We start from the raw sequence: 26,173 nt of genomic DNA on the forward strand, positions 1-26,173 counted from the left end.
TCGTGCCTCATCTGATAACGTGACATCACGATTACATGGGAACGAACGCCACCGCCGGCGATCGTAAAGACCACCGGCGGACATCGAAGTTGCAGACTGTGCTCAGGGACGCATTCTATTCTATTCAAGCAATGTTGCACACGAAACATCGATTTTACGTAAATAATCTTCAAATAAAGAAATTTAATGCATTTAACAAGAATGATTACATTATAGTCTTTATATCTTTCTCATAATAATATATAAGCCTTCGTAAAATTATTAATGATTAATTTTTTCAATAATTCAATTAAATAATGAAAAAACAATGATAATGATGTCATTGTACTTCTTTTTTAAATAGAATATCTAATACTTTTCATATAGATTAAATGTGCGAAATTAAAAATAAATGAACAAATATATATAGAATATAAAGTTGCACTCGTGAGCACAAAATTATGATCGTCCCTGACGCTGCCAGCCGCAAGAAACGCTATCGATTTCGAGGTGGATTAATCGAGAAATTCGCAGTGGTCGCTGACGCTGCATACCACGATATGGATCAAAGAGAAAGAGAGAGAGAGAGAACTGCAGATCATTTTACACGCCCGTTAATGCTCTCGTAACGGAGTGTTTTTTGAGTACAGACCTGCATTGCTGATACGCCATAAAAGAGCGCAATAAGTTAAAAGATAAATTACACTCATGGCCAGTACATAATGACTTTCTCTTGTCCGTTGCAAAGATATATTTTCCTATACTAATTCTCTTACCACTTTATTTTAATAATAAAATGGCGCGAAAAAAAAAATAATCTGTCAACGTTATACTGGATCATAATGGATCCGAGCTATTGTTAATTTCTTTTTTCTAGGAACCCTCAAGTAGTAGTCACCAATCGAAAGGGACGCGAATATGTAAATTCACTTTAAAAAAAAAGGGAGAAACTAGAATCTCCACCATTGACTGATTGGTGTATGCAAATTCCGTAATGACGGCTTAGCCGAAGCACCATGACGCGTGACGTCATGCTGTGCTAAGAAAGTATCAAAATGATTTTGATAAATTCGAGCGTTATACGTCCTTCCCTTCGCGAAAAGACAACATCCCATCTATCAGTATTATGCCAGCCGTGGGAAGATTGGGGCGATTCTTTTATTTGAGCCTTTAAATTCGATTTGAATTAACACCAAAGTGCATCTTAAATCGAAGGACACTCGAATCTCAGATTTTAGTGGATGGAAAAAGAAATATTAAAAAAAAAATTACATCTTACCGATATAAATTTGCGAATAAAAATAAATTTTTCTCCTAAAATAGTAAATTTTTAATTTTAATTAAACGTTCTAGTTTACTCTCAACTGTAATTATAAATTAAAATTCAAATGAAATTAAATTCTTATATTAAACTTGTGACAATTTAGCGATAGCGATGCACCTTCAATCACAATTAATGACAAGAGTTAAAAAGAACATACATTATCATATATGACACGACGACACATGGCTTTTATCTTTCGCGATTAAACTCCCGGTGATAGTGAAAAAAGTGTCGATCATCGTGAAACATCGGAATATTCGACCTTCGTTAGGTGACATTGATTTACATTTGAATAGGATTCCTGGCTCGAAACCCTCGCCGCATCAGGAGTGAGGAAGAGAAAGAGGAAAGATAGACGAGAATATAACAGAGGATTCCCGAAATAACGAGAGGTAGAGAAGAGAGAGTAATCTCGCTGACTGCTACGGAGTCATCGCAAACTAATAGACGTCTGATTGCGATTGCCCGCGAGAGTTTTGGCTCGTCAGTACAAATATTTATCTTCATCCCCGTGCGCATTCACGCACAGCGTGCAATGCATTAAGGCGCCGATCGCGCTATCGGCGCATATAGATGCATTAATCTTGATCGGCGCACTCCGCAGCGCATGCAACATATTCATGACGAGCGAGCGCGGCATATACGCGGGGGGTTGAATCAATATTTAACTTATTGCGACTGGCCGTGGCGCTGATTAATGGACTTTGTTCTAGCCTTAAAAAGGCTAAACATTTCAAAATTGAATTTTTTCACACTATAACATTGAAATATTAAAATTCTATAAGATTAATACGTACGAAACAAATATGAAAAGAGATTAAAATTTTATATTTTTATTTTGCATATATGTATATTATTTAATATATGTGTTTTAATTTAATATTTCGAGTGTGTATAGATTCTATCATACAAGTAAACTTGTTTTTATATTTTTAGACGTAACGTATTCAAGTTATGGTATGTACCCACGGACGATAGTTTGATAGATAGTCGGATCCGTGTCCGGGTCAACGTTACGTACCCGTAAGATGCACATCGATGCACATGTATGCACCAGCAGTTCACTCTTGTATCTTACGCGCTACAAGAATTCAATCAAGAGATTGCACATGCAATGTGAGTAAACAAAATTATAAATTTTCGTTTTACATAATATATAACATAAATGCATGTGTTTTAAACATGTGCGATATACAAAATGCATATATTTTTTAATAAATCAAATAAAATAAATATCAAAAAATAATATATAAATAAAATAAATAGTTAAATTATTTGAAAAGTTTCCAGCTTCAATTAACCAGTGTCTTGCACATAGCAAAATAGACTATTTTTTTCGAGACCCGAGAGATGTTTCGGAGATCGATCCAACAACTGACATTCCCGGAACAGTCGAGGTGCAATGGCGACAACGAAGCACAGAGAAAAAAGCCGCACGCATTGTCAACGCAGTTCGAAAGAATCGTAGTTCGAGCCTGTCAGCCGTAACAAATTGTAACTCCGGTAGCCGGACTCCGGACGCGGTGTCGCGTCGCGGCCACGGTCCGCGTGATTAATTGTAACGTCGTTGCCGTATGTCCGGACGATTTTTTCCACGAATTATTTGCATGTCAAGACGGATTGATGGAAGCGCGGCGAAGGGCCGCCGTAGCGGACGCATCTAAATGCAATACGCGCGAACGAGCGTGGAAGCGCGCCCTCGGCAAGCAGACCGGCGCGTCGCGTTGTTGAATTCCCAAGGTAGGAATTTAACTTTCAAATGCACCGCGCATCGAAACCGGGTGTGCCGCTCTTTCGAGAGCGCATAATTTCCGCATGCAATGCGAATTTCCGTGATATTGCTGCGTGATACATGCGTCGCGTCCCTTCGCAAAGGATTCTAATATTGAAATCCATTAGCAAAGGATTCTAATATTTTTTCATTGCTGCCCCATAAAAGATTGTATATTCTGTAATAATTATAAGTAATTTTTATCATATATATATATATATATATATATATTCATTATTTTATTTTCATTAATTATCTATTGATCATACATCTGCATCACACTTCTGTATTAAAAAAAAAAAAAAAAAAAAAAAAAAAAAAAAAAAATATTCAACGTGTTAAACTTTATTTAAGCATAATCGACTAGAAAAAAAATGATTTTTTTACAATCAGACATAGATCTGCCAAAATATAAGGACATGACGTAAGTAATAACAAAAACGAAGAGATACGTAACCTTCTGTTCGACTCAAACTCAGTAGAATATAATTTTACAACGAAGAAAAAAAATACGACCGTCCTTCGAGTTTTTGCAGTATTGGAGCACGTTGGAAGATTCGGAGGTCTATAAAGAACGGGCGGAAGACAATGCAACTCGCAAAGAGACAAAGCCTCCAACTGGCGGTCGGTCACGAAGATGATATCACATGCTTTACGAGCCTGCGAAGGATACTTTATGCCTCACTCCGGTCGCAAAGGGTTCGACGTGTGTACGTTTATCTCGCCAGTCCGGTGATATAAAAATATGCAGATGTCATCCCATTGAAATATTTTTCTCGTGCTTCTCTGGTACTTTCATCCTTTTACTTTGCGATCAAAAAATAACGCGAATAATATTTAATGCATACTTTATTTCATAACAATGATAATTATATCGAATCTTTGCTAAATTCTTATCAAGTTACAGTGGGAGTATCATGTTTATGACTAAATAATTCTAAATGATTCTTCAACTTTCACTTGCACGTACTGTGCATCAATCTACCCGTTCATGCCTGGGCAACTTAGTTACACTCCTTTGTATAATATCGTCTCATATATCCGCTTACGTGATATTTAATCAACCGTACCACCGGGACTCTAATCTCAAATAGCATCGTGTGTACGTTTATCTCGCCACGAAGCAGCATATCAAAAAGGAAGACGCACGCGGCCGATTCCTTTTTAAGTACGTCAAATCAATCTAGAATCAATCATGTAGAACGTACACGACTATCTTGGATAAATGACTTTGAAGAAACTTCCAATCATATTCTTACACAAGATTCTGTACTAACAAAAATAAAATAGTCAATTCATCATAATTCATACATTTATCACAGTAACTCAGTTTTCCATTTATCACATATGTGACACAATAATTTTCTACGCAGTAACTTACAATTTAAATATGTCACTCTTATATCACAGAAAGAACATTCATCCAAAACTGCTTGAAATGATACATTAAAAAAAAAAAGAAATAAAAAATTCACATCTGTCAAAGATTTCTGAAAGGACGCGTGAATGAAAGGCATCTTTCCCGTCATTGTCTCGTCGATCAACGAATCAAACAATGACAGCCAGGATAGATTCCGTCACGAATCTTATTCCCACCAATCCGTGTACATATACTTGACAATGAGCAGCGACAACCTCGAAAGGACGTTCGACATCTTGTAAGCCTATTCAGAATGTATGACGATCACGTAACTCATTTCCTACACGATAACGTCACCATGGAATTCCATTATTGAAATGATCGAGAGATCTTTAAGCAACGAACCCTCCGAGTCAATCAGCCGCTGACCTGTCCCGAATATAAACACGACTTATGAGACTTTGAAATCGCTGAGTAAAATTATTAAAAATTAAGAAAATTAAATTAAATTAAAAATTAATTAAGATAATAAAATCTTTAAAAAAATCCTTCTTTTTTTCAAATTGTAAAAGTTTCTGATCTATTAAAGAATGTGTTAAATAATATTAAATATAAAATGAATAAAGATGAACAAGTCTTTTCTTTACATTTTTTTATACACATCAAAATCGTGATAGCTCTCGAAATGTCTTATTGTTAGAGTTTGCCCTCTCGTTTAGATAAACCTGTCAGACGTAGCGTCACGAAGGCAAATGCTTAACTCATGATTAGTTCAAATTTACAGCTGAGCAACAACTGTAGCAGCATTGGATCCGCGTTTCGAAACAACCCACCACGCCCTTACTCTTAAATAGCATCAACTAGACGTGTGTGTCTTTTAACTCTAATTACCACCTCGACATCTGCTTTTACGACGTTAGCTTGTCCATTAATTTCCATCTCTGAACAGATGCGTTTGTCTTTCCGCCTGTGCCAAACGATAAATCATAGCCAGCGAAAATATTTTTCGATGGCCTCTGGTTTTAACATTTCCTCTTACATTCTCGCGTTATTTCTTACTTCATTCTCTTTTTTGTCATATTTCGAATTCCACGAAAACCTTAATAATATAAAAAATTATATTTTGCCTCGTAATAATTACGTAATAGTTACACAATCTATCGGAGTCCACTTTTTATATTTCGGGATAGTAAGTAATACAAAAGATAAAGTTATATGTTGTTGCAAATCAAGCAGAATCGAGGCAAAAACAACCAGTCTGCGTGAATTTTTGTTTTATAGGCAGCAAACATTTTTGTTCCATCGAAGAAGTGGTCCCTTGAATGGATCCACTTAACGAGCAATCGAGACCGCTCTTCCGCCCTCGAACACGAAAGGAAGACTCTCAGAGCCCGGGCAACAATGGGTCCTCATCGTTCTCTCTTATGATTCGATATATGTTTGACGGACGTGAAGATGGCAAGCCTTTCTTCGATTTCGAGCGTCTGCATAGCGAAAGTCTTTTTATGAAGTATCAATAAGATATCACCTGCTTAAGATATAAACCTCGAAACATTGACGTTGCTCGATCAACATCGGTAGTAGTATATGATACCTATATCGTATTTATATATATAATTCTCTATAAATTCTCTAATATATATAATCTTCTATAATAAATTATGAATAGCGAAATCAATAAGCACAATATGAAATTATCCACCGTCTAGTTTATTTACTAATCTAATAAATATCGAATATTTTATTTTAAACATGATATGTATGATACGCATAATTATAACAATGCTAATTATTTTCCGTTGCGTAAGAAAGAAATTATGACACAAAAACTGATCACAGTAAAAATAATACAGGATATATATCATGATCGTGTTAGACGGAGGATCCCGTTAAAAAAAAGCGAGAATTTGTTTGAGTAATGAGACGAACATTAGAACCATCGATCAATCTTGCCCACCGTTATAAAGAATGGAGTCGAAATATGTCCGTATTTCATTCCAGACGTTCACCCTGTCCCGGCGTGAATTTATTAAACAGCTCTTAATGTGCATTGCGCCTAGTAACGTGAAATAAACGAGCGGCTACTCGATACTCGTTCATACGCCCACGCGAGCTGCTCGCCTCTTCTCCAACGAACGCTCCGTCGACTTCAAAAGGATGACAACATGGCGCAACGAAGTGAGATATCCAAGATAGACCGACCAAGATTGGTGCTATCCTCCAGCCATCATCATTCTTTATCCCATAAAAGGCGCGATAATCCCGTGTCACGAGAAATACGGAAGCGGCAGCGACTAAGTAATCCACCCACGCGTTTGAAACCTTAATTCAAATCCGTTCTCTATTTCTTTGTAACGATCATTAATATGGTATGAAAAAAGTACCGCGCTGATTTGTTAATTTCTCATTATTAAATTACTGGTTTACGACGAAAGAGATACACGTTTTCCAAAAAAATTTTGTTCTAAAATTTAAAAAAATATATAAAAAATTTCAAAGAAATATCGAATCATCTTTATCCTAACGACGAAAGAGTCAATTTTGTTCGCACATATATATATATATATGTCAGCTGCTTGAAAGTGATAAATTGATTAGATCTGTGCATTTAGTGGACGAGACATAATGAAGAGGCACGCTCGTTGACACGCTTCTGATGTTTTCGATAGTAGTTCATCAAGATTGCCTTCTTTTAGAGCCTGGACACAAAGGACACTCCTCCTGCACGTCTATCTCGGTCTATTGACGCAACGTTATCGATCAATACGTTCGAACATTCGATGTCTCAGACTACGATTCTCCCGCTTTTAGGACGCGAGAGATCGTGAATCGTGACGGCTAGATTGACCCCCGAGCAATGACAATGGCCCCAAGAACCGAGAACCTGCGCAAGCTTATCGTGCTTTTTATCGCGCTATAGACATCTATAATTTATTTCTTGCATATTTCTTAGGATACTTTGAGACTACTTAAGTCATTAGGAATAATTAGATTTCTAGGAAAGGCGTACAAATCTAGTCGTGTCATCGTATACGTTACTTTACAAAACTAGGACAACTCGTTTTTTTCTACGTCTCGCAAGTAAGCTCTAATCATCGCGCCCCATCGTATCCTCTGTTACTGATTGAAATACGATTTCTTTCTGTTTTTGCCTTCTCGAATCAAGTTTATGTAGTTAGGAGGAAACGCGTAAAAAGGAGAGCTTTTTGAAAGAGAAAGAGGATGTATGTGTATGTGTGTGTGTGTCGCCGAAAGAGCATAAATCCTTCGTTTACAATGCCGGTCTGCTCGGCACACGTGTCCGCGCGAGTGAACTTTGCCGCGCGGATGAATGAAACTCTTTGACGAACGCGTTCTGTTCAGTCGGAGGAAGGCAAACGGACGCTTGTCTGGCCTCCCGTTCTGGGTTATCGTCGTCACGGTGCCGGTTGTCGTCGTTGGTGTTCCCGACTTTTCACAGAGAGCAACGGTACCGCCATAAACAGTAGATCCGATTATTAACGCGCCTCGCGCCTCGCACTCCGCACGGATCTTATGCCATTAGCCCATTTCCGACATTGAGTATAAGTATTCGCGGGTGATACTTAGAAAGAGAAGAAAACTGGAAATATCGTTAACTTGAAAGCCGAAAAGGAAAGATTATATTGTATTATTGCAAGATATTTAACCCGATTCTTCAATGGCATTTCTTATCGCAAGATTTTATACATTACTTCTACAAAATCCTGGCATATCTGTTACGAGAAGATAAAGCTCTAATCACATATATCGACCGAAAATTCAGAACTTGATCTCGCTCCTGCCTAAAACTTTCCCATTGCAATGCATAATTCCGGACTGAAAAACATAGCGCAACGCTAGCGTTAATGAACAAGCAACGCACTGCTAAGAGAGAAAGAGGATGAGAGACAAATATAACGGCGCAGCATCTTTTATTCATTTCACGACAAGGAGCGAACATCGGCAGCAAGCGCGCTCGCCGTAACATACGTGGCTGCCCACGTGCGTCTCGCCACATATTGCATTTCCGGTTCGAGAAATGTTATAACGCTGCCGCTGGAATTCCCGCGCCTGCTATCGCGATTTCCTGTCTGTGATCTACTGCTTCTTCTCCCTCGCGCCAAATCACGCTGCGTCTGTTTTTTTTTTTTTTTTTTTTGTATCATATCCGCGATTTATCACGAGATTCTCTTTTCTCAATTTTGGAGTTAACCATCAACGCGAAACCTAAATTTAAGAAAATTCAGCAACGGCAAACATTTTTAGCAAGCTAGTCTTTTTTTTATGTAAGTTGAGGACACGATATATTTTCGATTATATATTATACATTGACATACAACTTACGATTGAGTGAGTTTTCTTGAAATACAGAATGATAAAATATATATATATATATATATATATATGACTAGTCATTGCAGATTTTTGTATCGTTGCCGCATGCTTTTCAAAATTAAGCAATAAGTAAGTAATTAAGTAAATATGCATCTGAAGTTCAAAAAAGTCAAAGTGCATTCTGTATGTCAATGTATAATATATAATCGAAAATATATCGTGTCCTCAATTTACATAAAAAAAAGACTAACTTGGTAAAAATATTTGCCGTTGCTGAATTTTCTTAAATTTATGTTTCGCGTTGATGGTTGACTCCAAAATTGAGAAAAGAGAATCTCGTGATAAATCGCGGATATGATACAAAAAAAAAACAGATATATATATATATATATATGTGTGTGCGTGCGCGCGTGCGTGCGTGCGTGTGTGCATGTGTGAATTGGCTCGTCATTATGTTTTTGCTCAATATTTTCTCTCCTTTTTCGATCCAATTCCTTTTAACTGCCCTAGTAGATTCGATTACTCGAATTATGCACGGATACTCCGATCAAGTGGTCCACGGCCGGATCCATTAGTAATCTCGATCTGAATCACTGATTTCTCCACCCACCGGAACGCGCAGTTAAGCAAAAAAGACGATTGTGTCGCAGCATCGTCTTCACTATACCAAAGTAGACGTCGATGAGATAAACGCAGGAAATCGTTAAAAATAATGGGACTAGATGCATTTCAACAATTTAACAATTTAACTACGATATCAATCGAGGAGAAAAGAAACTGCAACTATTACGATTTCTCGGAGAGATGATGTGCTATAATTTGTTAAAAAAGATAAAAAAATAGATTCGTCATAATAATCTTAAGTTAATTCTCGAGATTATCGGCGCACGCCGGCGATATTTGTCATTTATCTGAAATTTAGATATAAACTAAATATTCTATTTCTTCCTAGATATATAAATTGCGGTAGTTAATACGTTAAATATATAGTTAAGTACGTCTAAAAGGAACATCCGCATAATAATTTGCATTTCATGCCACGTACATTCAGTATTTAAAAAAAAAATATATAATATGCAGTTATATATATATAGTTCTATAATATTATTAAAATAAAATATAAAAATATTCATAATTTTGAAGAATTATTTTTATCCAAAATAATCATAGCTTTAACATTATAACATATATTTATTACAACAATTTATTACAAATATAGATATATAAATATATTTTCTTTACTAATTATAAAGCCGTAATTAATTTAGTATTCTGTGTGAAAATATTTCGCAGACATCTGCATTACCGTTTTAGGGACGTTTATATAATCACTATTCGTTAACAGACAACGCGGAGAGAAACGGCCGCCCGTGGTGCGTTGTATCCCTAATCCTTGGAATGGATTTCACGATGATAATTATTTCACGCACTTCCGCGGAAGGTTTTCGCTCGACTGGTATACGGGGCCGTATATTTTGACAGTTACGACGATCCTTAACGATCGGATTAATTTTTACGGCACCGTAGTGAAATGGAAGTACGCACATGCGCGCCATCGAACCCCTTAGAGTCGTGAAACTTTGAGAGATGCCTTAAAACATCATGCAGCCACCTGGCTTTCGTTTCATTTTTATTATTCAGTTATTCCGCAAAGAAATAACTTACCTTCGGCTCGCGTTGAATTATATTAAATCTTTGATAAAATGGCTTTATTGCAAGATATAATCGCGTTATCGTAATTCGCAAGTCTGTGAGAGAAATTAACGCTCAATTCGGGTGGTACTTGACTGCAGACATTCTCTTATTATTTCGTGCACTATAAAGTTTTATTGCTTGGATTATATCGTTAAATACCATCTAATGTTCAAATGTCATCCTGCAACTATTTTATTATTTGAATAAATTTATTTTTTAGCTAAGCTTGAAAAATTTAATAATTGTGACAGTGTTGTAATATTACAAATTAAGGCAGAGCTCTTTATTAATTTACAACAAAATATGTTTGAACATATTATTTAACGCGTTATTAGCAATAAAAAAATAATTAATTTTTTATCCCGTATCTTTTATTTTATAATTTTTATATATTCACAGTTATAGCGATACATACGCAACACGATCTTTATGTAACAGGCAAAATTGCCAGCCGTGAGAAAGTTCACATAAGATCGTCTGTGGGAGAGTTGACCAAAAAAATCTTCCCAACAGGTGTTGTCTCGAAGGAAAGTCCAGCGAATCGACTCCCCCGTTAAACCCTCAAACGCAGCGAACCCTTAAGGAACCGCGATTCTAAATCCTCTATTCTCTTTAGAAAATCCAGATTTCGAGAAATTCTATATTATACAGGGCGGTCGTCAATGGCGCTTTGTTAGGCACAGAGTGACACGCGGCAACCCGAACGGCGCTTTGTTATACTCCGAAAGGATTTTCTTTTCTTCATCAAACCTTGGAGCAGAAGGGGAAAGTCGAGATCTACCTTCTGGTTAACCGGTTATTTGAAAATATTGATGCGCGATTGGATCTCGATCGGTCCAAATATTGATCAGCTGTATGTGCTCTCGAAGAAACAAAGATCCTCTAAAAAGATTTCGTCGATACAAAACAGAACCCTTTGAATATTTTGACTACATGTTTTTTTTATCTGTTTAAAATAATCAAATATATAATATATAATATATATATATATATAGTTTATAAAATTTTCTGAGGTAGAAAATATTTTTGTAAGAATATAATAATAATTTTGAAAAGATTTATGTAAAAATTACTTAGCTTTCTATAAAAGATCATGTATAAAATTTTCTAATATATACATGTTTCAACTTTAAATAACTATCATTTTTTTTTCACTCTAGTTCTAAAGACTGACATAGAATTCAGTTGCTCCAACATCCCCGGTACGTTCTCATAAAATGTCCGTTTGATTCATTTCTGACATCGTTGAATTTACAGATGGACAGATGTGGCGCAAGAAGCGTTTTTCCACCAAAAGCACCAAACCGTAAAGAGATCAATTCTTTTACAGTCTTAGGATCCAGAAACCCGTTTCGCCATCTTTCTCCACCTCCGCAATTCCCGCGACGCGTAAGCCCCCAATTTTCGCACAATAGAAAATCTTGAGAATCCTTATAAAAATTTGACGCACAATGGCGTCTTTGTCCGCGCTCTTACCCCATCCGTTCGATTGAAAACGGACGATTTTTTTCCCTGTACGATGCACCGATTCCTCCTGAAACGTCCAAAAATCGGGCAATGCTCGTGAAAAGGTTAAGACCTATTCTTCAAATATCATGGCGCAACCATTGATCAAAGTTTTTTTTTTACACGAACATAGTCGCACGCAGTTTTCGACGTATGTTACAAATAAAGATAAAGATAAAAACTAGAGTAATTCAAATATACGAATCAAACATTTCTTATATCGTAAATATATATATGTTTGCCATTAATTTATTATTAATTATAATGGCTGTAATTAGAAATTCTTTTCTAATTTTTTATGCATACGGAATTATATGACGAGGAGAACGATGTAAAGAAATCATGATAGGAAAATAAAGCAAATGATGTGGCAGTAGATGCGACACATTCAAATGCCGACAATATACCTAGACGCAACGATTCAAAGTATCGTTCGGAAGGATCGCTAATAGAATTTATAACCGAATAAAAGTACCTCGTAACTTTGACGTTCAAGGAGACTTGTAAAGCACAATTTGCAATTTTTCTCTTCGTTTTATTATTCCGTGCGTTAGTGTCGAGATGAGAAGATGACGGCGACGATGATCGTATACATTCGCATTAAACAGAAGAGAGAAAAGACACGCATACACATGTATATGATTGTATACCGGATATACCATTCAAATCGTATAAAGGACGCTTTTATAATGTAATCACGTTGTCATCTGTAAATAATTCTAAGACCAAGTACAATAAAATCTCTCGAATAACATTCTGCACGACTGTTCGAAATTGCGGTGCGATTCTTTTTTCCACAGATTTAAATCGATTCAGCGACCGACGATTGTTAACAAGGCGCAAAACATACAAGAATATGAAACATATCAAAAGCCAAACACAGAAATAAAAATGCGCGGTTTTTATAAATATGCAAAAAAAAACATGTGTCTCTAACTTACAAAAATTCGATTTATGATTTTCACGTTATTATTAATTCAAAATAACAAGTACTTATATTTAACGCGTTTCTAAAAAACATCCTTATTTTTAAATATTTGCTAGAGGTAGAGGTCTTCTCTTAAAACCAGTTCGCACTTATAGCCTCTAAATGCCTTAATATGTCATTGTATTCGTAGGACATAAATGGTACGCCGGACGATTCCTCGCGACGAAAGCTTCACGTGCGTTATAAACTATCCCCTGTGCGACGAATTTGTAACGTTTTATTAGCGGAACGGACAGCAACGATATGGGACCACGATTGAGGAGCTACTTTGTGTGCTACTTTTAATAGGTTCGACTTTGTTCTCGCAAGCCCCCCTCCCTTCTGCTTTCTTCTCTTCTCTGTCAGAGACGGTTATTCATTCGACAGAGATTTATGTTTAATGTTCATATACAGGAGGAAAGATACATATAGGGATGTACCATCTTTATGATCGGTTCTGTTACAAAGTTGACTCTTTATGCCGTGTCTCCAGCCACGGCTCACAAAGACAGGGTACAGGAGAGGGACGCGTTTTTAAAGGATCGCCTCTCCAACCACCAGTTTGATATCCGCCGAGTACGCATCGCAGATATCTCACGCGACAGCGATTCTCTCCACGAATGACGAATGATCGATATATGAGTCCCGGTATATAAATATGGCTGGAAAGTTTTGCTCTTCGTGATAAAGTACAATTCGTATCAAGAATTGTACAAGAATTAAAGAGGCGTCTTAAAACACGATGCGTTAATCGAATAAAAGTACAAAAATAATTTTATAGAAGAAAAATGGTACAGATTTGATTGATTCTGACAAAATTACAAATCAAAATAATTCTTATTATTTATTAATACATTATTTTCTTTTTTTTAGAAAACACAAAATATTATTGTTACGTAAAGTTTGGAGACTCCACTTTTGTGAAATAAATACACGATATATAGCAACATACAGGTGCAATTATTTCCCGTTCAAAATGGAAACGCACGAGATCGAGTACAGCCGCGACGCACACGTGCGAGATTTCGCGCTTCGTACTCCGTAATTACGCGATCCGGAGAATCCATTAGCAGCGTTAATCCTACAGGTGTGAGAGCGTAAACGGCTGCCGATGTAATCACCGCCGCGCACGGAACGTGGCCCAACGGAATCCAGAAAAAATTAATCCGATCAGATTAGCCGGACCATTGTAATTACGTGCGAAGCGTTAACGCGGCAAGTGCTCCCATGAATGAGCGGTTTGCTTTCTCTCTCGTAAATCCGTTAAATTGCCGAATTAAATTGAGCCCGAGCGCAAGAAATTATGAACGCCAAACGTTGCTGTTCTTAACTCTTAAACGTTGTAAAGTTCTTTTGCTATCTACATTCGATCTTTTCAATCTTAAAACAAATTTTTTGCAATGAAAAATAAGCTCGGAAATAAGACAGCTGATCGCAATATCAACCTTGAAAATTTTATATCGACCTCGTAAATCGAAAATAGGGATTTTAGCGATCGATTGGCTTTTTATCGTGCAATTGTATCCTGTGCGAGAAAGTCGAGTTAAGAACGGAAAAAATTTGTCCGGTGACTTATTTGGCAGCATTATTTACGGGCCAAAAAGCAGTTTGTCGCGCGTTGGGTGTATGCTCTTGCACGCTCCTTTTTATGTAGGTATATATAATTACAGATTCTTTATGTTTGCGCGAAGATATCCAGTCAAGACGCGGTTTTCTCTTTTGCAATTTCTGTTCAAATGCTCGCGCAACCGTATTCTACTTTGGACAATATCTGGATTACCGCCATCAGCATCTTTTTCTACCCGCACTTTATCACATCGTTATCCTTTTTGCGCGAGATCGAGTTCCTGTTTTTTGTAGTCTAACTCGGCCCTATCTTCATTTTTACATTCTCTTCGGTGAACTTCAATCGAAGAAAGTATTACGATTCGTGATCAATCCGCCTCATTCCCCTTTTGCTCGTGCAACGAAACCAACCATCGCGATTAGAACACTCGTAAATAATGTTGGACTGATCGCCACAACGCACCGATACGATTATTTTTAGGAACGTGCGCGCTGTACCATCGATTACACCGTCGGAATTGGGCCTAAACGACGCGCCCCGGATATCGCTTCGTTTGCGATAAACGAGAGTCGGTAACGAGAGCAACACGCTTCTCTTAAGGATCTGCGGAACCTATCATCTTCTCGAGCCGCGCCGAGAGAGAGACTCGATCGTGCCACCCGATAATTGATACATACTTAACAAGGGTCGGCGCGAGAGCGTAATTAAGAACGTGCTGGCGAATTTATAGCGGCTCTCTGGGACGTGTTATTAAATACAAACGATCGTTGCCGCGTACTTGCCGACATGATGATCGGAATTTTTCATAAGTCATTTTTACAAAAAATTGTAAAGAATATTACAAAGAAATGGCATATAAATCACATTTCAAAATATATTCATAAAATGAAAAAAGCAAACAGTCATGTTAAAAATCCACGCTACTTGATGTACACTGCAAAAAAAGTATTACAAAGTTATGTGAAGAATATAAAATTACACAAATAATAGAAATGTATAACAAGTCCATTGTATAATTTTACACTTATATTTCATGTGTACTTTGCTTTTAAGATAAATTTATAAAAAAATCAACAAAACTCTTGGTTAAATTGAAATATTTCTTTAACAATACGTTATAAATTTTTAATATATAATATAATAACAAGATGCATTTAAAAATATTACTGATTAAATAATCAGCGTCACTAACCGATTCTTTCGACGAGATTTCTGATTTGCTATACAAATAACTATTGACGACTATTAATCACTTTTCATTAATAACACACTGATTGCATTTAAGATAGTAATTTTACATATTTTTTTACAGTTTAAAAGATAAGATATATTCTTCTTTAAAGTCTTGTACGAAAGAGACCAAGAAATAAATTAAAGAATTTGACTCACCATTGAACGTAACAATGAGTGGAATCTCACGCGCTGGAACTTGCAGGAACATGCGGGTAATCGATGTGACTCGCTGAATGTCTCCACCGCAAAGAGAGGAATTGACGGACAAGGCGCTATCTCGAAGAGGCTTCTTCGAAGCATGGCGAATCGCTCCGCGGATCAAGTCCGGTCCGCGTTTCATGGCCGAAGCAATAAATTCACGGATACGAATCGATGAGCCGACGAGAAAAATGACTGCGAAAGACACTCTTTTCTCGAGTCGCCATGTATGGAAATACAAGCACGCGAGGCTGTTTCTGTGTTCCTTCTTATTACGCGGAATAGATCCCGCTGATCTACATGCGTATCACTTTACACGGGTCCGCTTCGTGTGAAAAATGACAGTAATCTGAGAAACGATCTGTACAAAACAAAAAGATTAGACATGAATGTTTGTGAAGCGATCCTTTTCTTTACGAATTTTTGATGCTGCAAATCTTTATATATTTTAATGGATAAGAATTGAAACCGTAACAACATGAAATCATCGAGAAAAGGTCGAATTTGCTTACCAGTCGATGCACCGCAATTATTTTTCACTGGTCGTTTTATTGTTCCGAAAGTTGCCTCGCGTAGACACGAACCGATAGGGAAAACACAGGTAATCGCAATTATTTAACGCAATATATGATAAGCACCCGACACTTTAGACGATACTTCCGACATTTTATACGGCACTTCCGATACTTTATATACGCGATAATCGCGATTAATTAACTCAATACGATAATCGCCCGTCACTTTATACAACACACTTCCAAAATTTTATTATAAATCCGACGTGTAGGATGGATAAGTAACGCGAGACGCGAGTGACAGTACACTTGCCACATCATGTATCGACGGCGTCATTAAACGTATTATGACGTATTGTTTGTGTTTGGAAAATATCGGCGTCAACTTCACGCACGGACATGGGGCGCTATTGACGGCTAACGTTCGAATTAGATCATGTATTGAAAGGAGCGTCAATTATAGATACGCTTCGAATGTTCTCTCGATGCAAAAACACGAATCACAAGTTACAACTAATCATGATTAATTTATTAATTGACACAATACGATAATTGTCCGTCACTTTATACGACACTCCTGACACTTTATTATAAACACGACGCGTAGATAAAGACTGCACGTATCAATCCAGCGTTCAGTCAAAATTAAAAAGAGAGAGATTTGACAATGAGTCTTATTTTCTCTCTCTCTCTCTCTCTCTCTCTCTCTCTCTCTCTCTCTCTCTCTCTCTCTTTCTCAAATGTAAGACTATGAAAATGATTTTACCCTTTTGTTGCGAATTAATATTTCACTTATCTATTGTCCATCTTCTCGTCTACAAATGTCTATTTTTTATCCAGAAACATATATGTGTTGTCTAATATATAATAGTCACATCAGTAACATATGTTTAACTAACCCTAACGCAAGCTATGTATGTTGTTTTGAATTATCATCAAAATGTAGACAATTGTGGGTAAGTTATATCTGCAAGCTCCGAAGATAATATTTGAAATCTTTGTTATCATCAATCAAATTCAGTTTACAAAGATAAATGTTTCATAGTTGAGTAAGCTTGTATAGATGTCGCAAATTGTCGTTAAAAAGTGTATATGTATATAACCTCTCATTTATTTGTATCATTGGTCATTGGCATATGGTCATATGCCAATTGAAAGAAAGTGATTTGAGTAAGAATTGAGAAAATTGCAAATTAAAGATTATGGAGAAACATATAAAGCTACTATTGGAAGAAAATGGCAATTCACAGTTGCTGGGTATACTGGTTGCTGTGTTTGCTGTTATTATAACATTAGGTAATTACATGTTTATCAGGTTGCCATAATACTATTACATTCAGTATATATTTTTTTAAGTTACGTTAAATATTTAAACATAATAGTTTTATAAATTTTTATTATGCTTATAAAATATCTTTGGAGTTACCACAACTTTTTCTAATTCATGACAGTTTTTTTTTTTGTTTATTTAAACAAAGTATACTTATATACTTTGTTTTAAGAATAGTGTTAATTAAATTAATATAGAAAAACATATTCTGTGTTTATCTTTATCTAAACTATTTTTCTGCATTTAATTAAAGTATGATATCTCAATTAACATATAATTTTTACAGTTTTGTTTGCACTCTGGCGCAAAAGAAGAGCTGCAGGTTATAATGTTCTTTTAACAGGTCTCAGTGACAGTGGAAAAACATTGATCTATGTGAGATTATTATGTTCTAAATTTATCAAGACATATACATCTGTTAAAGAAAATGTAGGAGATATTGCAATTAATAATGTAAGTTTTAAGTACATTCTGTCAAATATTAAGTCTATAAATTATATATTTATTATAATTATTCTTATAAAAGTATTTGTTTTAGAGTTCTCTGAAAATAGTGGATATTCCTGGAGATGAACGATTGCGCAGCAAATATTTTGACAAGTACAAATCGTCTGCCAGAGGTCTAGTTTACATTATTGATTCAGTGACTATTCAGAAGGAGATTAGAGATGTGGCTGAGTAAGTATAAATTGGATAAAATTGACTAAATTATTAATTAGACACTTCTTATTTGAAATAATAAAAATATTAATGTCTAAATAATTCATATTTTTGCTTTCTTTCAGATATTTGTATAATGTTTTATCAGATTCTAATATACAAAAAGTTCCCATCCTTATATTATGTAATAAACAGGATCAAACTATGGCCAAGGGATGCATGGTGATAAGAACATTATTAGAAAAGGAAATTAATCTGCTACGAATGACAAAGATTAGTCAATTAGAAGCTACGGATGCGTCTTCCTCTAATGTCTTTCTTGGGAAGCAAGGGAAAGATTTTGAATTTTCTCATTTAGATTCGCACATTGATTTTGCAGAATCATACGCATTTAATAAAGATTCTCAATCATCGGCAGATATCAAGGAACTTAACAAGTGGTTACATAAGATTGCATGATAATGTACACCAGATTTTTTAAAATATAAATTATTCGTTTGTAAATAATTTTTATTTTATTTGTAAGCTTTTTCAATAAAAAAAAATTCATCCCACTATCAAAATTAAAACTCACATGTGACCGATCAACGATATGTATATCTGACTCGGTCAAAAAGTTACTGATCAATGTCGCCATCTGGCCCGATCACTGTGCGAGATTTCGCATGTCGCATGTCCAAAGTCGTGCGCGGTGAGATTTGCCGCCTGGTTTTCCAGTGCGAAAGGTTATTTTCGTGTATCGTGTTATTTGACAAATTTAGTATATTTTCCTTAGTGTTCTCTGTTCATGTTTCAAGATATTCATTTTATTTGTAATCTGTGATAAGACTAGCTCTCAGTTATATACGACAACCGGGAATCGGCTTGAGTTATCTTTGCTTTAATCGACGCCGAACAGTTCCTTTTGGAACATACAGTAGTAGACCAATATAGCAGAAATTTGATCCATGTATAGTGTACACTTGTGCAAAATTCACAACAATAATAATTAAAGTTGCAATAAATACATTAGAGAAGCCTTCTCTATTTAAAAGAAAGAATGTTCAATATTTGTTTATTCTTGTTTTTTTTCTGAGATATATATATTATTTATATATATGTAATATATATAAATATATTATAAATTTATTATTTATAAAATACATGGAAGAAAATGTTTACAAGCACGTGTCTTTTGACACTGTTTTATAAATTTCATGTGCATTCCATTTGGAATTTATTAAGCCAGCTTTAATTGTATGTCTTTCATTTAATTTTTTGATATCAGTAGCTGCAGCCAAAATGCCAAGACCAAGGTTGTTTACACGCTCTGTTTTAACCAAACGCCCAATCAACATGACATTAAACTTGGAGTGTACAGAGGAGCCTTTGAGTGAAGCACAGTTAATATCAAGGACAAAATTCAAAGAAGATTATGATAAAGTAAATCAAAATGCTTTTCTTTCTTTAAAAATGTATTGATCTTTCGATATCCAGAAATATTTTTTCTGTCAGGTTACAGCTATTTTAGAAGAACTAATTAAAGATCATGATGGTAAATTGATATGTCAAGCAGGTGTTGTCAGTGGTTATCAGTGCACATTGTAAGTATATAATTATAGAAGAACGAAAATTTCATATTAAAAATATAATTATATTTTAAATTAAAATAAAAATTTCACATAGACTCACACAATATCAATTAAAATGAAACAATGTAATCAAAGGCTAAAATCAGAAGACTATACTATTATTTTTACTGCAAAAGTGAGTTTACAGTTTGTGACCATTATGCTCAAGTATTTATCTATAATTTTTTTATTCTTGACAATTAATTTAATTTTATGTTACTTGTTTGTAACATTTCAATTATTATATTTACATTTTAATTTTTTAGAGAAGATTTTTTAATTTGAATACATACTTGCATGTTCTTAAATTAACTGTTTGACTCTGATTTTGGTCTTTTATATATATGTTTTGGTGTGATAACTATATTTTATATCAACATTTGTAGACCTACAAATCCAACAGCAACATCAACAGTACTTCAGAATAATCCACCAATTTTAAATGTAAGTATTTTACTAGTATCTATATTGTCAAATATAATAAAAAAATTTATATACATTCTGCATATGTATCCAGAAATATCTTTTTTTTTTTTTTTAATTTTTAGACCCAGCAAAACAAAAATTCAACGCCAATTAAACTAAATATTAGTAATCCAACTGGATCTCAAGGAAATATTCAGTTAGTAGTTGATCCACGCATGGGAGTCATGGGAGTTGTAGGATCTGTTACACAAACCCAAGGTAGCAAGTTGCTTACTAAAATTAGTTGAAATTATATAAATAAGAGATTTTTTCAGGAACAACTACTACAACCACTGTAGCAGTTTCAACGGCTGCACAACCTCAACAAGAAAATGTATTGTTAATTTAATTTGTATATTTATTCTTTTTTTATTGGGAGTCTAAATTTTCATTAAAACTAATTACATACTAATTTTTTTCAGTACAAGTATACCAGATCTGGACGGAGGACAAAGGTTCTTCAAGTACAACAACCGGATATTATAGAGGAGGTATTTTTATAAATAAAAGAAAGAGTTTTCTAAATTTTCTATTTTACAAATTTTTTCAATGAGTATATGAATATATATATTTATATATATATATAATATATTTTCTTATAGCCTGCATCCACAGTTACTCGTTCGAGACCAAAGACTGGATCAACAACACATGTTGTTACATCAAGTAAGAATATAATAACATTTTATAAATATATTGCATGAAAATAATTAAGATAAAAGATTAATCAAAATATTAATACTGATTTCTCAGCTGCTACTATCTCACAAGGTGTGACAAATGTTAGGATAAAATCTGTCAATAAGCAACAGACAGTAAATCAACCAACTACTACCAAACCTACAGAGCACACTAGTATAGGCGGAATATCTGTCGGTTCGACAGGTTAAAATCAAATATTGTACAAAAGGCGGTTTTTGGTATGATTCTGGTACATGTACCAAACGATCGCCAAAAATCGCCTAATGTTAATATACTGGCTAATTATTTTTAATTATTATTGTAGTATGTTTTCTAGTTAATGAACAAATTGATGAAGCAAAGAAGAACCAGCCTGATGGCAGAGAATTTACATTTAACAAAACCACCGGCGGTCGAACTTTCCCATCTCTAGTAGTAGTAGCAAGGCCAAATTTACGTAGCAAAGATATCGGATCGCTAGTTGCACAAAAAGAAAGACAAGCTTTAGGTATGATGACTTTTTTAACTTTACCATGTTTATAATGATATAATGTTAAACACCGATGTAATGAATGAAATTTTTTAGATGCTAAAGTTAAAAGTGTGCTTATGTTTTCTGCTACAAAATTTGCCGAATGGTTAATACAGCAAGGTCTAGTAAAATCCGAACAATACTGTTCGCAACATATCTCAAATTATCAAAAGACTAAACTCAAGTTAGGAATGTACAGTGATCAAGGAACATTCCCTTATTCTGGTGGTTACGTTTGGATATCTAGTTGTTGTCCCGACAGATTTGTTTCTGTTTTTTCTGGTTCTCTTTTTCAAGGGGCTCCTTACACGCCTACAGTCCTGTTAAAGTTGATTTATCATTGGGCATGTCAGACTAATGTGCAAAATGTAGTCTCCTGGGTGAAAGTGTCTAACATATATTTGAAAAATTTTTATACAAATCTACGTAGTATTTGTACAGCAGCAATATGGGACAAGAATCGTAAAATGGGCGGTAAAAATTCGGTGATACAGATTGGTGTAATTAGTCTGGGTACCACTTCACAAGATGGGCATTTGCGACAGGTGAAATATCTTGACATCTTGATGTCTTGGTAGAAAAGAGATAGTTGATATAATTCAGCTTTCATATTTAGGTTAAAGTCGAGGTTCTTGGTGTTTTGGATCCATCTACATTAGACATACGATTGCGCGCTTGTGAACCAATGCAGAATGGAGATAGATCATACAAAAGACGATTTAATAATATCTTACATCCGTTGAAAGAGTGGGTTCATACAGACTCGAAAATAATGACTGATTTTACTGTTGACAAAGGTACCTTGCATGACATGGGCTATATTCATGTCGTGCAATCTGCATTTGCAGAACAGACATCTAGAAATGTTTTGAGTAATTACCATATTATGGAATATCTTAGAAAAATTGTCCCGAGAATGTTTCAAAATACATTGAGTTTACTTAGCAGACAAATGATACAACAGTTCTTAGATGAGTTAATATGGAGAGAGATGTATGGAGGTACAGCAGAACGAGCGTTTGATAATATTATTCGACACATCGCAGAACAAACTAAATTCGATTCTAGTAAGTAATAAAGCAATCGTGTTATTCTGACAAGATAATAATTTTTTATCGTCCGCGTATTTAGTAATTTTCCATCTTTAAATAAAAAGATTATATATTTTTTCAGATGACAATTTGTTAGATCGTTTGGCAAAAATTGCTTCTAATCCATTTTATAATTGGTCTTATTCAAATAATTCATCAGCAATGGATACGTCAGTGATATCCACAATAGATTCAACTCCAATAACTGATGTAATATCGTCACAGAATACTAAAATCCCGGATGCTATTCCAATAAAAGCTTTTGTAAAACGAGGAAGAAAGCGAATGCATCCTTCGGAACACGAGCTACAAAGACCTGCAATCGATTTCAAAAATAATAAAGATGATAAAGACGGAAAAGAATTTAAAGATCAAATTCAGCTCCAAGAATTGTATTATGCTACAATGGAAGGTGATAAGAACCTGATCTTAAAGGAACACAAATCTCCATTATATTTCAAGGTTCGCTGTCATACTGTATCGGCATTTTTTGTAATTTCTGAGATATATTTGTATATATTTTTTTTTCGGCTTAGTGTTTCCTCTGCACGACGGTGATGAGATCTAATACCGAAGTAATGGAGCATATGATTAGTCACGTACCCCCGCAAGTGCCAGGTCAATCGGAATTGTCGGTTTGCCGTTACTGTTGCACCGCGCTTTCATCGCAACATCAAATGCTTACGCATGTGGCAGAAACACACAGCAATTTTGGTCATTCTGACGGCCCCATGGTAATTTGTGCTATTTGTGAAGAGAAATTTGGTAAGCTAACATGCCAATATTTTCCACACTCGTTTTACAATTGCTCATAATTTCAAAATTAAATGATTAGAAGAAATAAGATATACCATGAGAGAAGTTGAAAGAATTGCGTTTTTATGTATGTTTCTTATTTAGGAAAAAGCAAATCGTTAATCGAGCATCTGTCATTAATGCATTATCCTTCGGAGATGCCATATCGTTGCGAAAATTGCGGTTATCATACGTCCAGTCATAAGGATGTCATAGATCATTATTATACAATTCACGAAAAAGGCGAAGGATTGCAATGCCCGTACTGTCTCAAGGTAAAATAGAAGACTGTCATATAGTACGAATGTGTTTCTTTTTCCTATCTTATCAATGTGGATTAAACAAATGTTATTATTACGAAAGGTAATACAATTTGTAAGCGACGGTAAACCGAGCGCATCCAATGTTCACGCTTACTTGTCGCACATGCAAAGGCACATTGTAAGAAGAGATCAAGGAAGAGGCAATAAATGTTCAAAATGTTGTCTCTGGTTCAATCAAAAGAGTTCGTTGACGATACATAAACGAGAATTACACGATTATGTCTTTAATCCAAGTATGTATTTATATAAACATACTATATACAACTTATTGTTAATGTAGCAAGAAGGATGTTATAAAATCTTGATAATAATGAGGAATTTTAATGTAGTTAACAAAATTATTAGGAAATTCACATTAAGTTCTCTTATAATATATATAGTGTATGTTTATAACATATTTTAATATGTGATAAAATATGTGCAATTTAAAATTTTCAAGAAGTACAACAAAAGAATAAGTCAAATTATGTATACATATATAAACTGAATACACAACACCTCATATTGACTTATTATTTTGCTGTACTTCTTAGAAATTAAAAATTGTACATATTTCATTGATATATGTTATAATATACATCTCTTGATATTGAAAATTTATAAGATTAAAAATAAAACAGGAGTCTCTATAATATAATATTCCTGTTAATTATTTCATTGATTAATGAAAACTGAAAAGATAACTAAAAATTATAATTTATATGTTTATTTCTTATATTGTGTCATTTTAACTTCTTTTGAATATACTTTTTTATTTATTATATGAAAAAAGATTGTTTATTACATTTAATAGCGTAACAAATATTTACAGAAGCAGTACCATACTCTGCTGGTAAAAGTGACATAATGGTCCCGGCAGAACGACCAGAAATGATACGATTTACTGTAGATAGCCCCCCACCTGAATTACCACCGGACGAAAAGATACAAAAATGGAATACTGGTCCAGTAATAGTGAACACTTCCATCAGATATTTAGCATGCCAGGAATGCGAAGAAGATATTGATGAAGAAGAGCATTATCCGTAAGCATATTATTCTACAATTAATCATTTTGCAAACTATATTACATAAATCATTTAATCAACAGTGGTGAACAACGATGTCAACAGTGCCGTTATGTTACATGCTGTTGGCGTGCATTCCAAGAACACCAACAACAAATCCATAATGAAAGGCCAAAGACCAGTTTGATCGTGCCATCTCCTTTAATCAACATCCCCCTAGAAAAGAAACTACAATGTCCGTGCGGTTACACATCAACTGATGGCAACCAATTAGGTATGATATAGATAAATGCAATTGTTAGTATACAGATTAATTTAAATTGGTGTCATATTACAGCAAGACACTTAACAAAATGTAATAAAGTATTGGCACGTCCCATCGAAGAATCAGCACCATCTGGTATGCTCGACAGTTTAGGATTAGTTCCAAAAACTTCTTCTGAGGTATGATATTTTTATTTATAATAATTTGTTGTTCTTATCTGATTCTAATTCTATTTCTTTTGATTATAGGAAGCTGATGCATATGAAAAATTCAATTCACGCAATTAAATGACATAAAAATGTAATGTAACAAAAATGTAATTGCTATTAATATGAATGAGAAAATTGCTGTATTAGGATGAATGACATATATAAACAGATATGAAACTCTTCTATAAAAAAACAATGTGTAAAACATGACTTTATCTAGATGGTAAAAATCTATATTTAATCTTTTTATAATTTTGATTTTTTTTCGATTCTACAACGTCCAAAAAGATTGGAATAAAACTTTTATAAGTTGTTATAGAATCGAAAAAAATATTCAAAATTATTTTGTTATATCATTGTACAATATTATACATTAACATCTTTCGAATTTACGTCTGTTTCATAATTCGAATAAATAAAGCTGCAATATTTACAAACATGTAACTATCAACTTGGCAATGAGAGTCATGCGCGGATGTTAATGCGTAAATTTCTAAAAAGAAATTTCTTTTTAGAAATTTACGCATTAACATCCGCGCATGGCTCTCATTGCCAAGTTGATAGTTACGTGTTTGTTTACGTATTTTTTTGAGTAATTAACGAAAAGTAATAAACGCGGAAAGCATAATAAATATAGTTTGATTCTGAATTTTCGCTTATGTATTGAAATCACAGACTTTTATATATTAATTTCTATATATAGAAATCGACGATTGAAATGTATAAGCTAAATGTCTGATTATTATATATATTGA

The 26,173-nt window shown here is 34.5% G+C and overlaps 2 protein-coding genes and 1 long non-coding RNA gene across 13 annotated transcripts in view; 2 read left to right on the top strand and 1 right to left on the bottom strand.

Moving 5' to 3' along the window:
* The window catches only part of LOC140669956 (uncharacterized), a 238,941-nt gene extending 221,815 nt beyond the window's left edge, over positions 1 to 17,126 (bottom strand). For all 6 annotated transcript variants that reach the window (XR_012047461.1, XR_012047447.1, XR_012047462.1 and 3 more), the window contains exons 1-2: positions 16,448 to 17,126; positions 15,894 to 16,296 (exon numbers count right to left, since the gene is read on the bottom strand). This is a non-coding gene — a long non-coding RNA (uncharacterized lncRNA). The remainder of the gene's footprint in view (positions 1 to 15,893; positions 16,297 to 16,447) is intronic.
* A 434-nt stretch (positions 17,127 to 17,560) lies between these two features.
* Srprbeta (signal recognition particle receptor beta) lies at positions 17,561 to 19,020 on the top strand. Its single transcript, XM_072891601.1, has 4 exons — positions 17,561 to 17,746; positions 18,067 to 18,233; positions 18,319 to 18,458; positions 18,566 to 19,020. Exons 1-4 carry the CDS (start codon positions 17,653 to 17,655, stop codon positions 18,897 to 18,899), a joined length of 735 nt encoding a protein of 244 aa, XP_072747702.1. The 5' UTR covers positions 17,561 to 17,652; the 3' UTR covers positions 18,900 to 19,020.
* A 46-nt stretch (positions 19,021 to 19,066) lies between these two features.
* Positions 19,067 to 25,651, top strand: Row (relative of woc). Of its 6 annotated transcripts, none has more exons than XM_072891589.1 (20): positions 19,067 to 19,165; positions 19,708 to 19,862; positions 19,935 to 20,023; positions 20,437 to 20,494; positions 20,599 to 20,734; positions 20,791 to 20,849; positions 20,938 to 21,006; positions 21,118 to 21,181; positions 21,269 to 21,400; positions 21,522 to 21,704; positions 21,783 to 22,273; positions 22,345 to 22,795; positions 22,902 to 23,281; positions 23,356 to 23,584; positions 23,720 to 23,889; positions 23,978 to 24,170; positions 24,749 to 24,962; positions 25,028 to 25,218; positions 25,282 to 25,388; positions 25,458 to 25,650. In XM_072891589.1, the coding sequence occupies exons 2-20, from the start codon at positions 19,722 to 19,724 to the stop codon at positions 25,494 to 25,496; spliced, it is 3,396 nt and encodes a 1,131-aa protein (XP_072747690.1). In that variant the 5' UTR covers positions 19,067 to 19,165; positions 19,708 to 19,721; the 3' UTR covers positions 25,497 to 25,650. The 6 variants fall into 6 exon arrangements, with proteins under 6 accessions (XP_072747690.1, XP_072747672.1, XP_072747656.1 ...); XM_072891571.1 differs by having other exon boundaries at positions 19,087 to 19,165; positions 19,711 to 19,862; positions 25,458 to 25,651; XM_072891555.1 differs by having other exon boundaries at positions 19,154 to 19,389; positions 19,711 to 19,862; positions 25,458 to 25,651.
* The last annotated feature ends 522 nt before the right edge of the window (positions 25,652 to 26,173 follow it).

The sequence above is a fragment of the Anoplolepis gracilipes genome, chromosome 1 (genome assembly GCF_047496725.1).
Source record: "Anoplolepis gracilipes chromosome 1, ASM4749672v1, whole genome shotgun sequence".
NCBI lineage: Eukaryota > Metazoa > Arthropoda > Insecta > Hymenoptera > Formicidae > Anoplolepis > Anoplolepis gracilipes.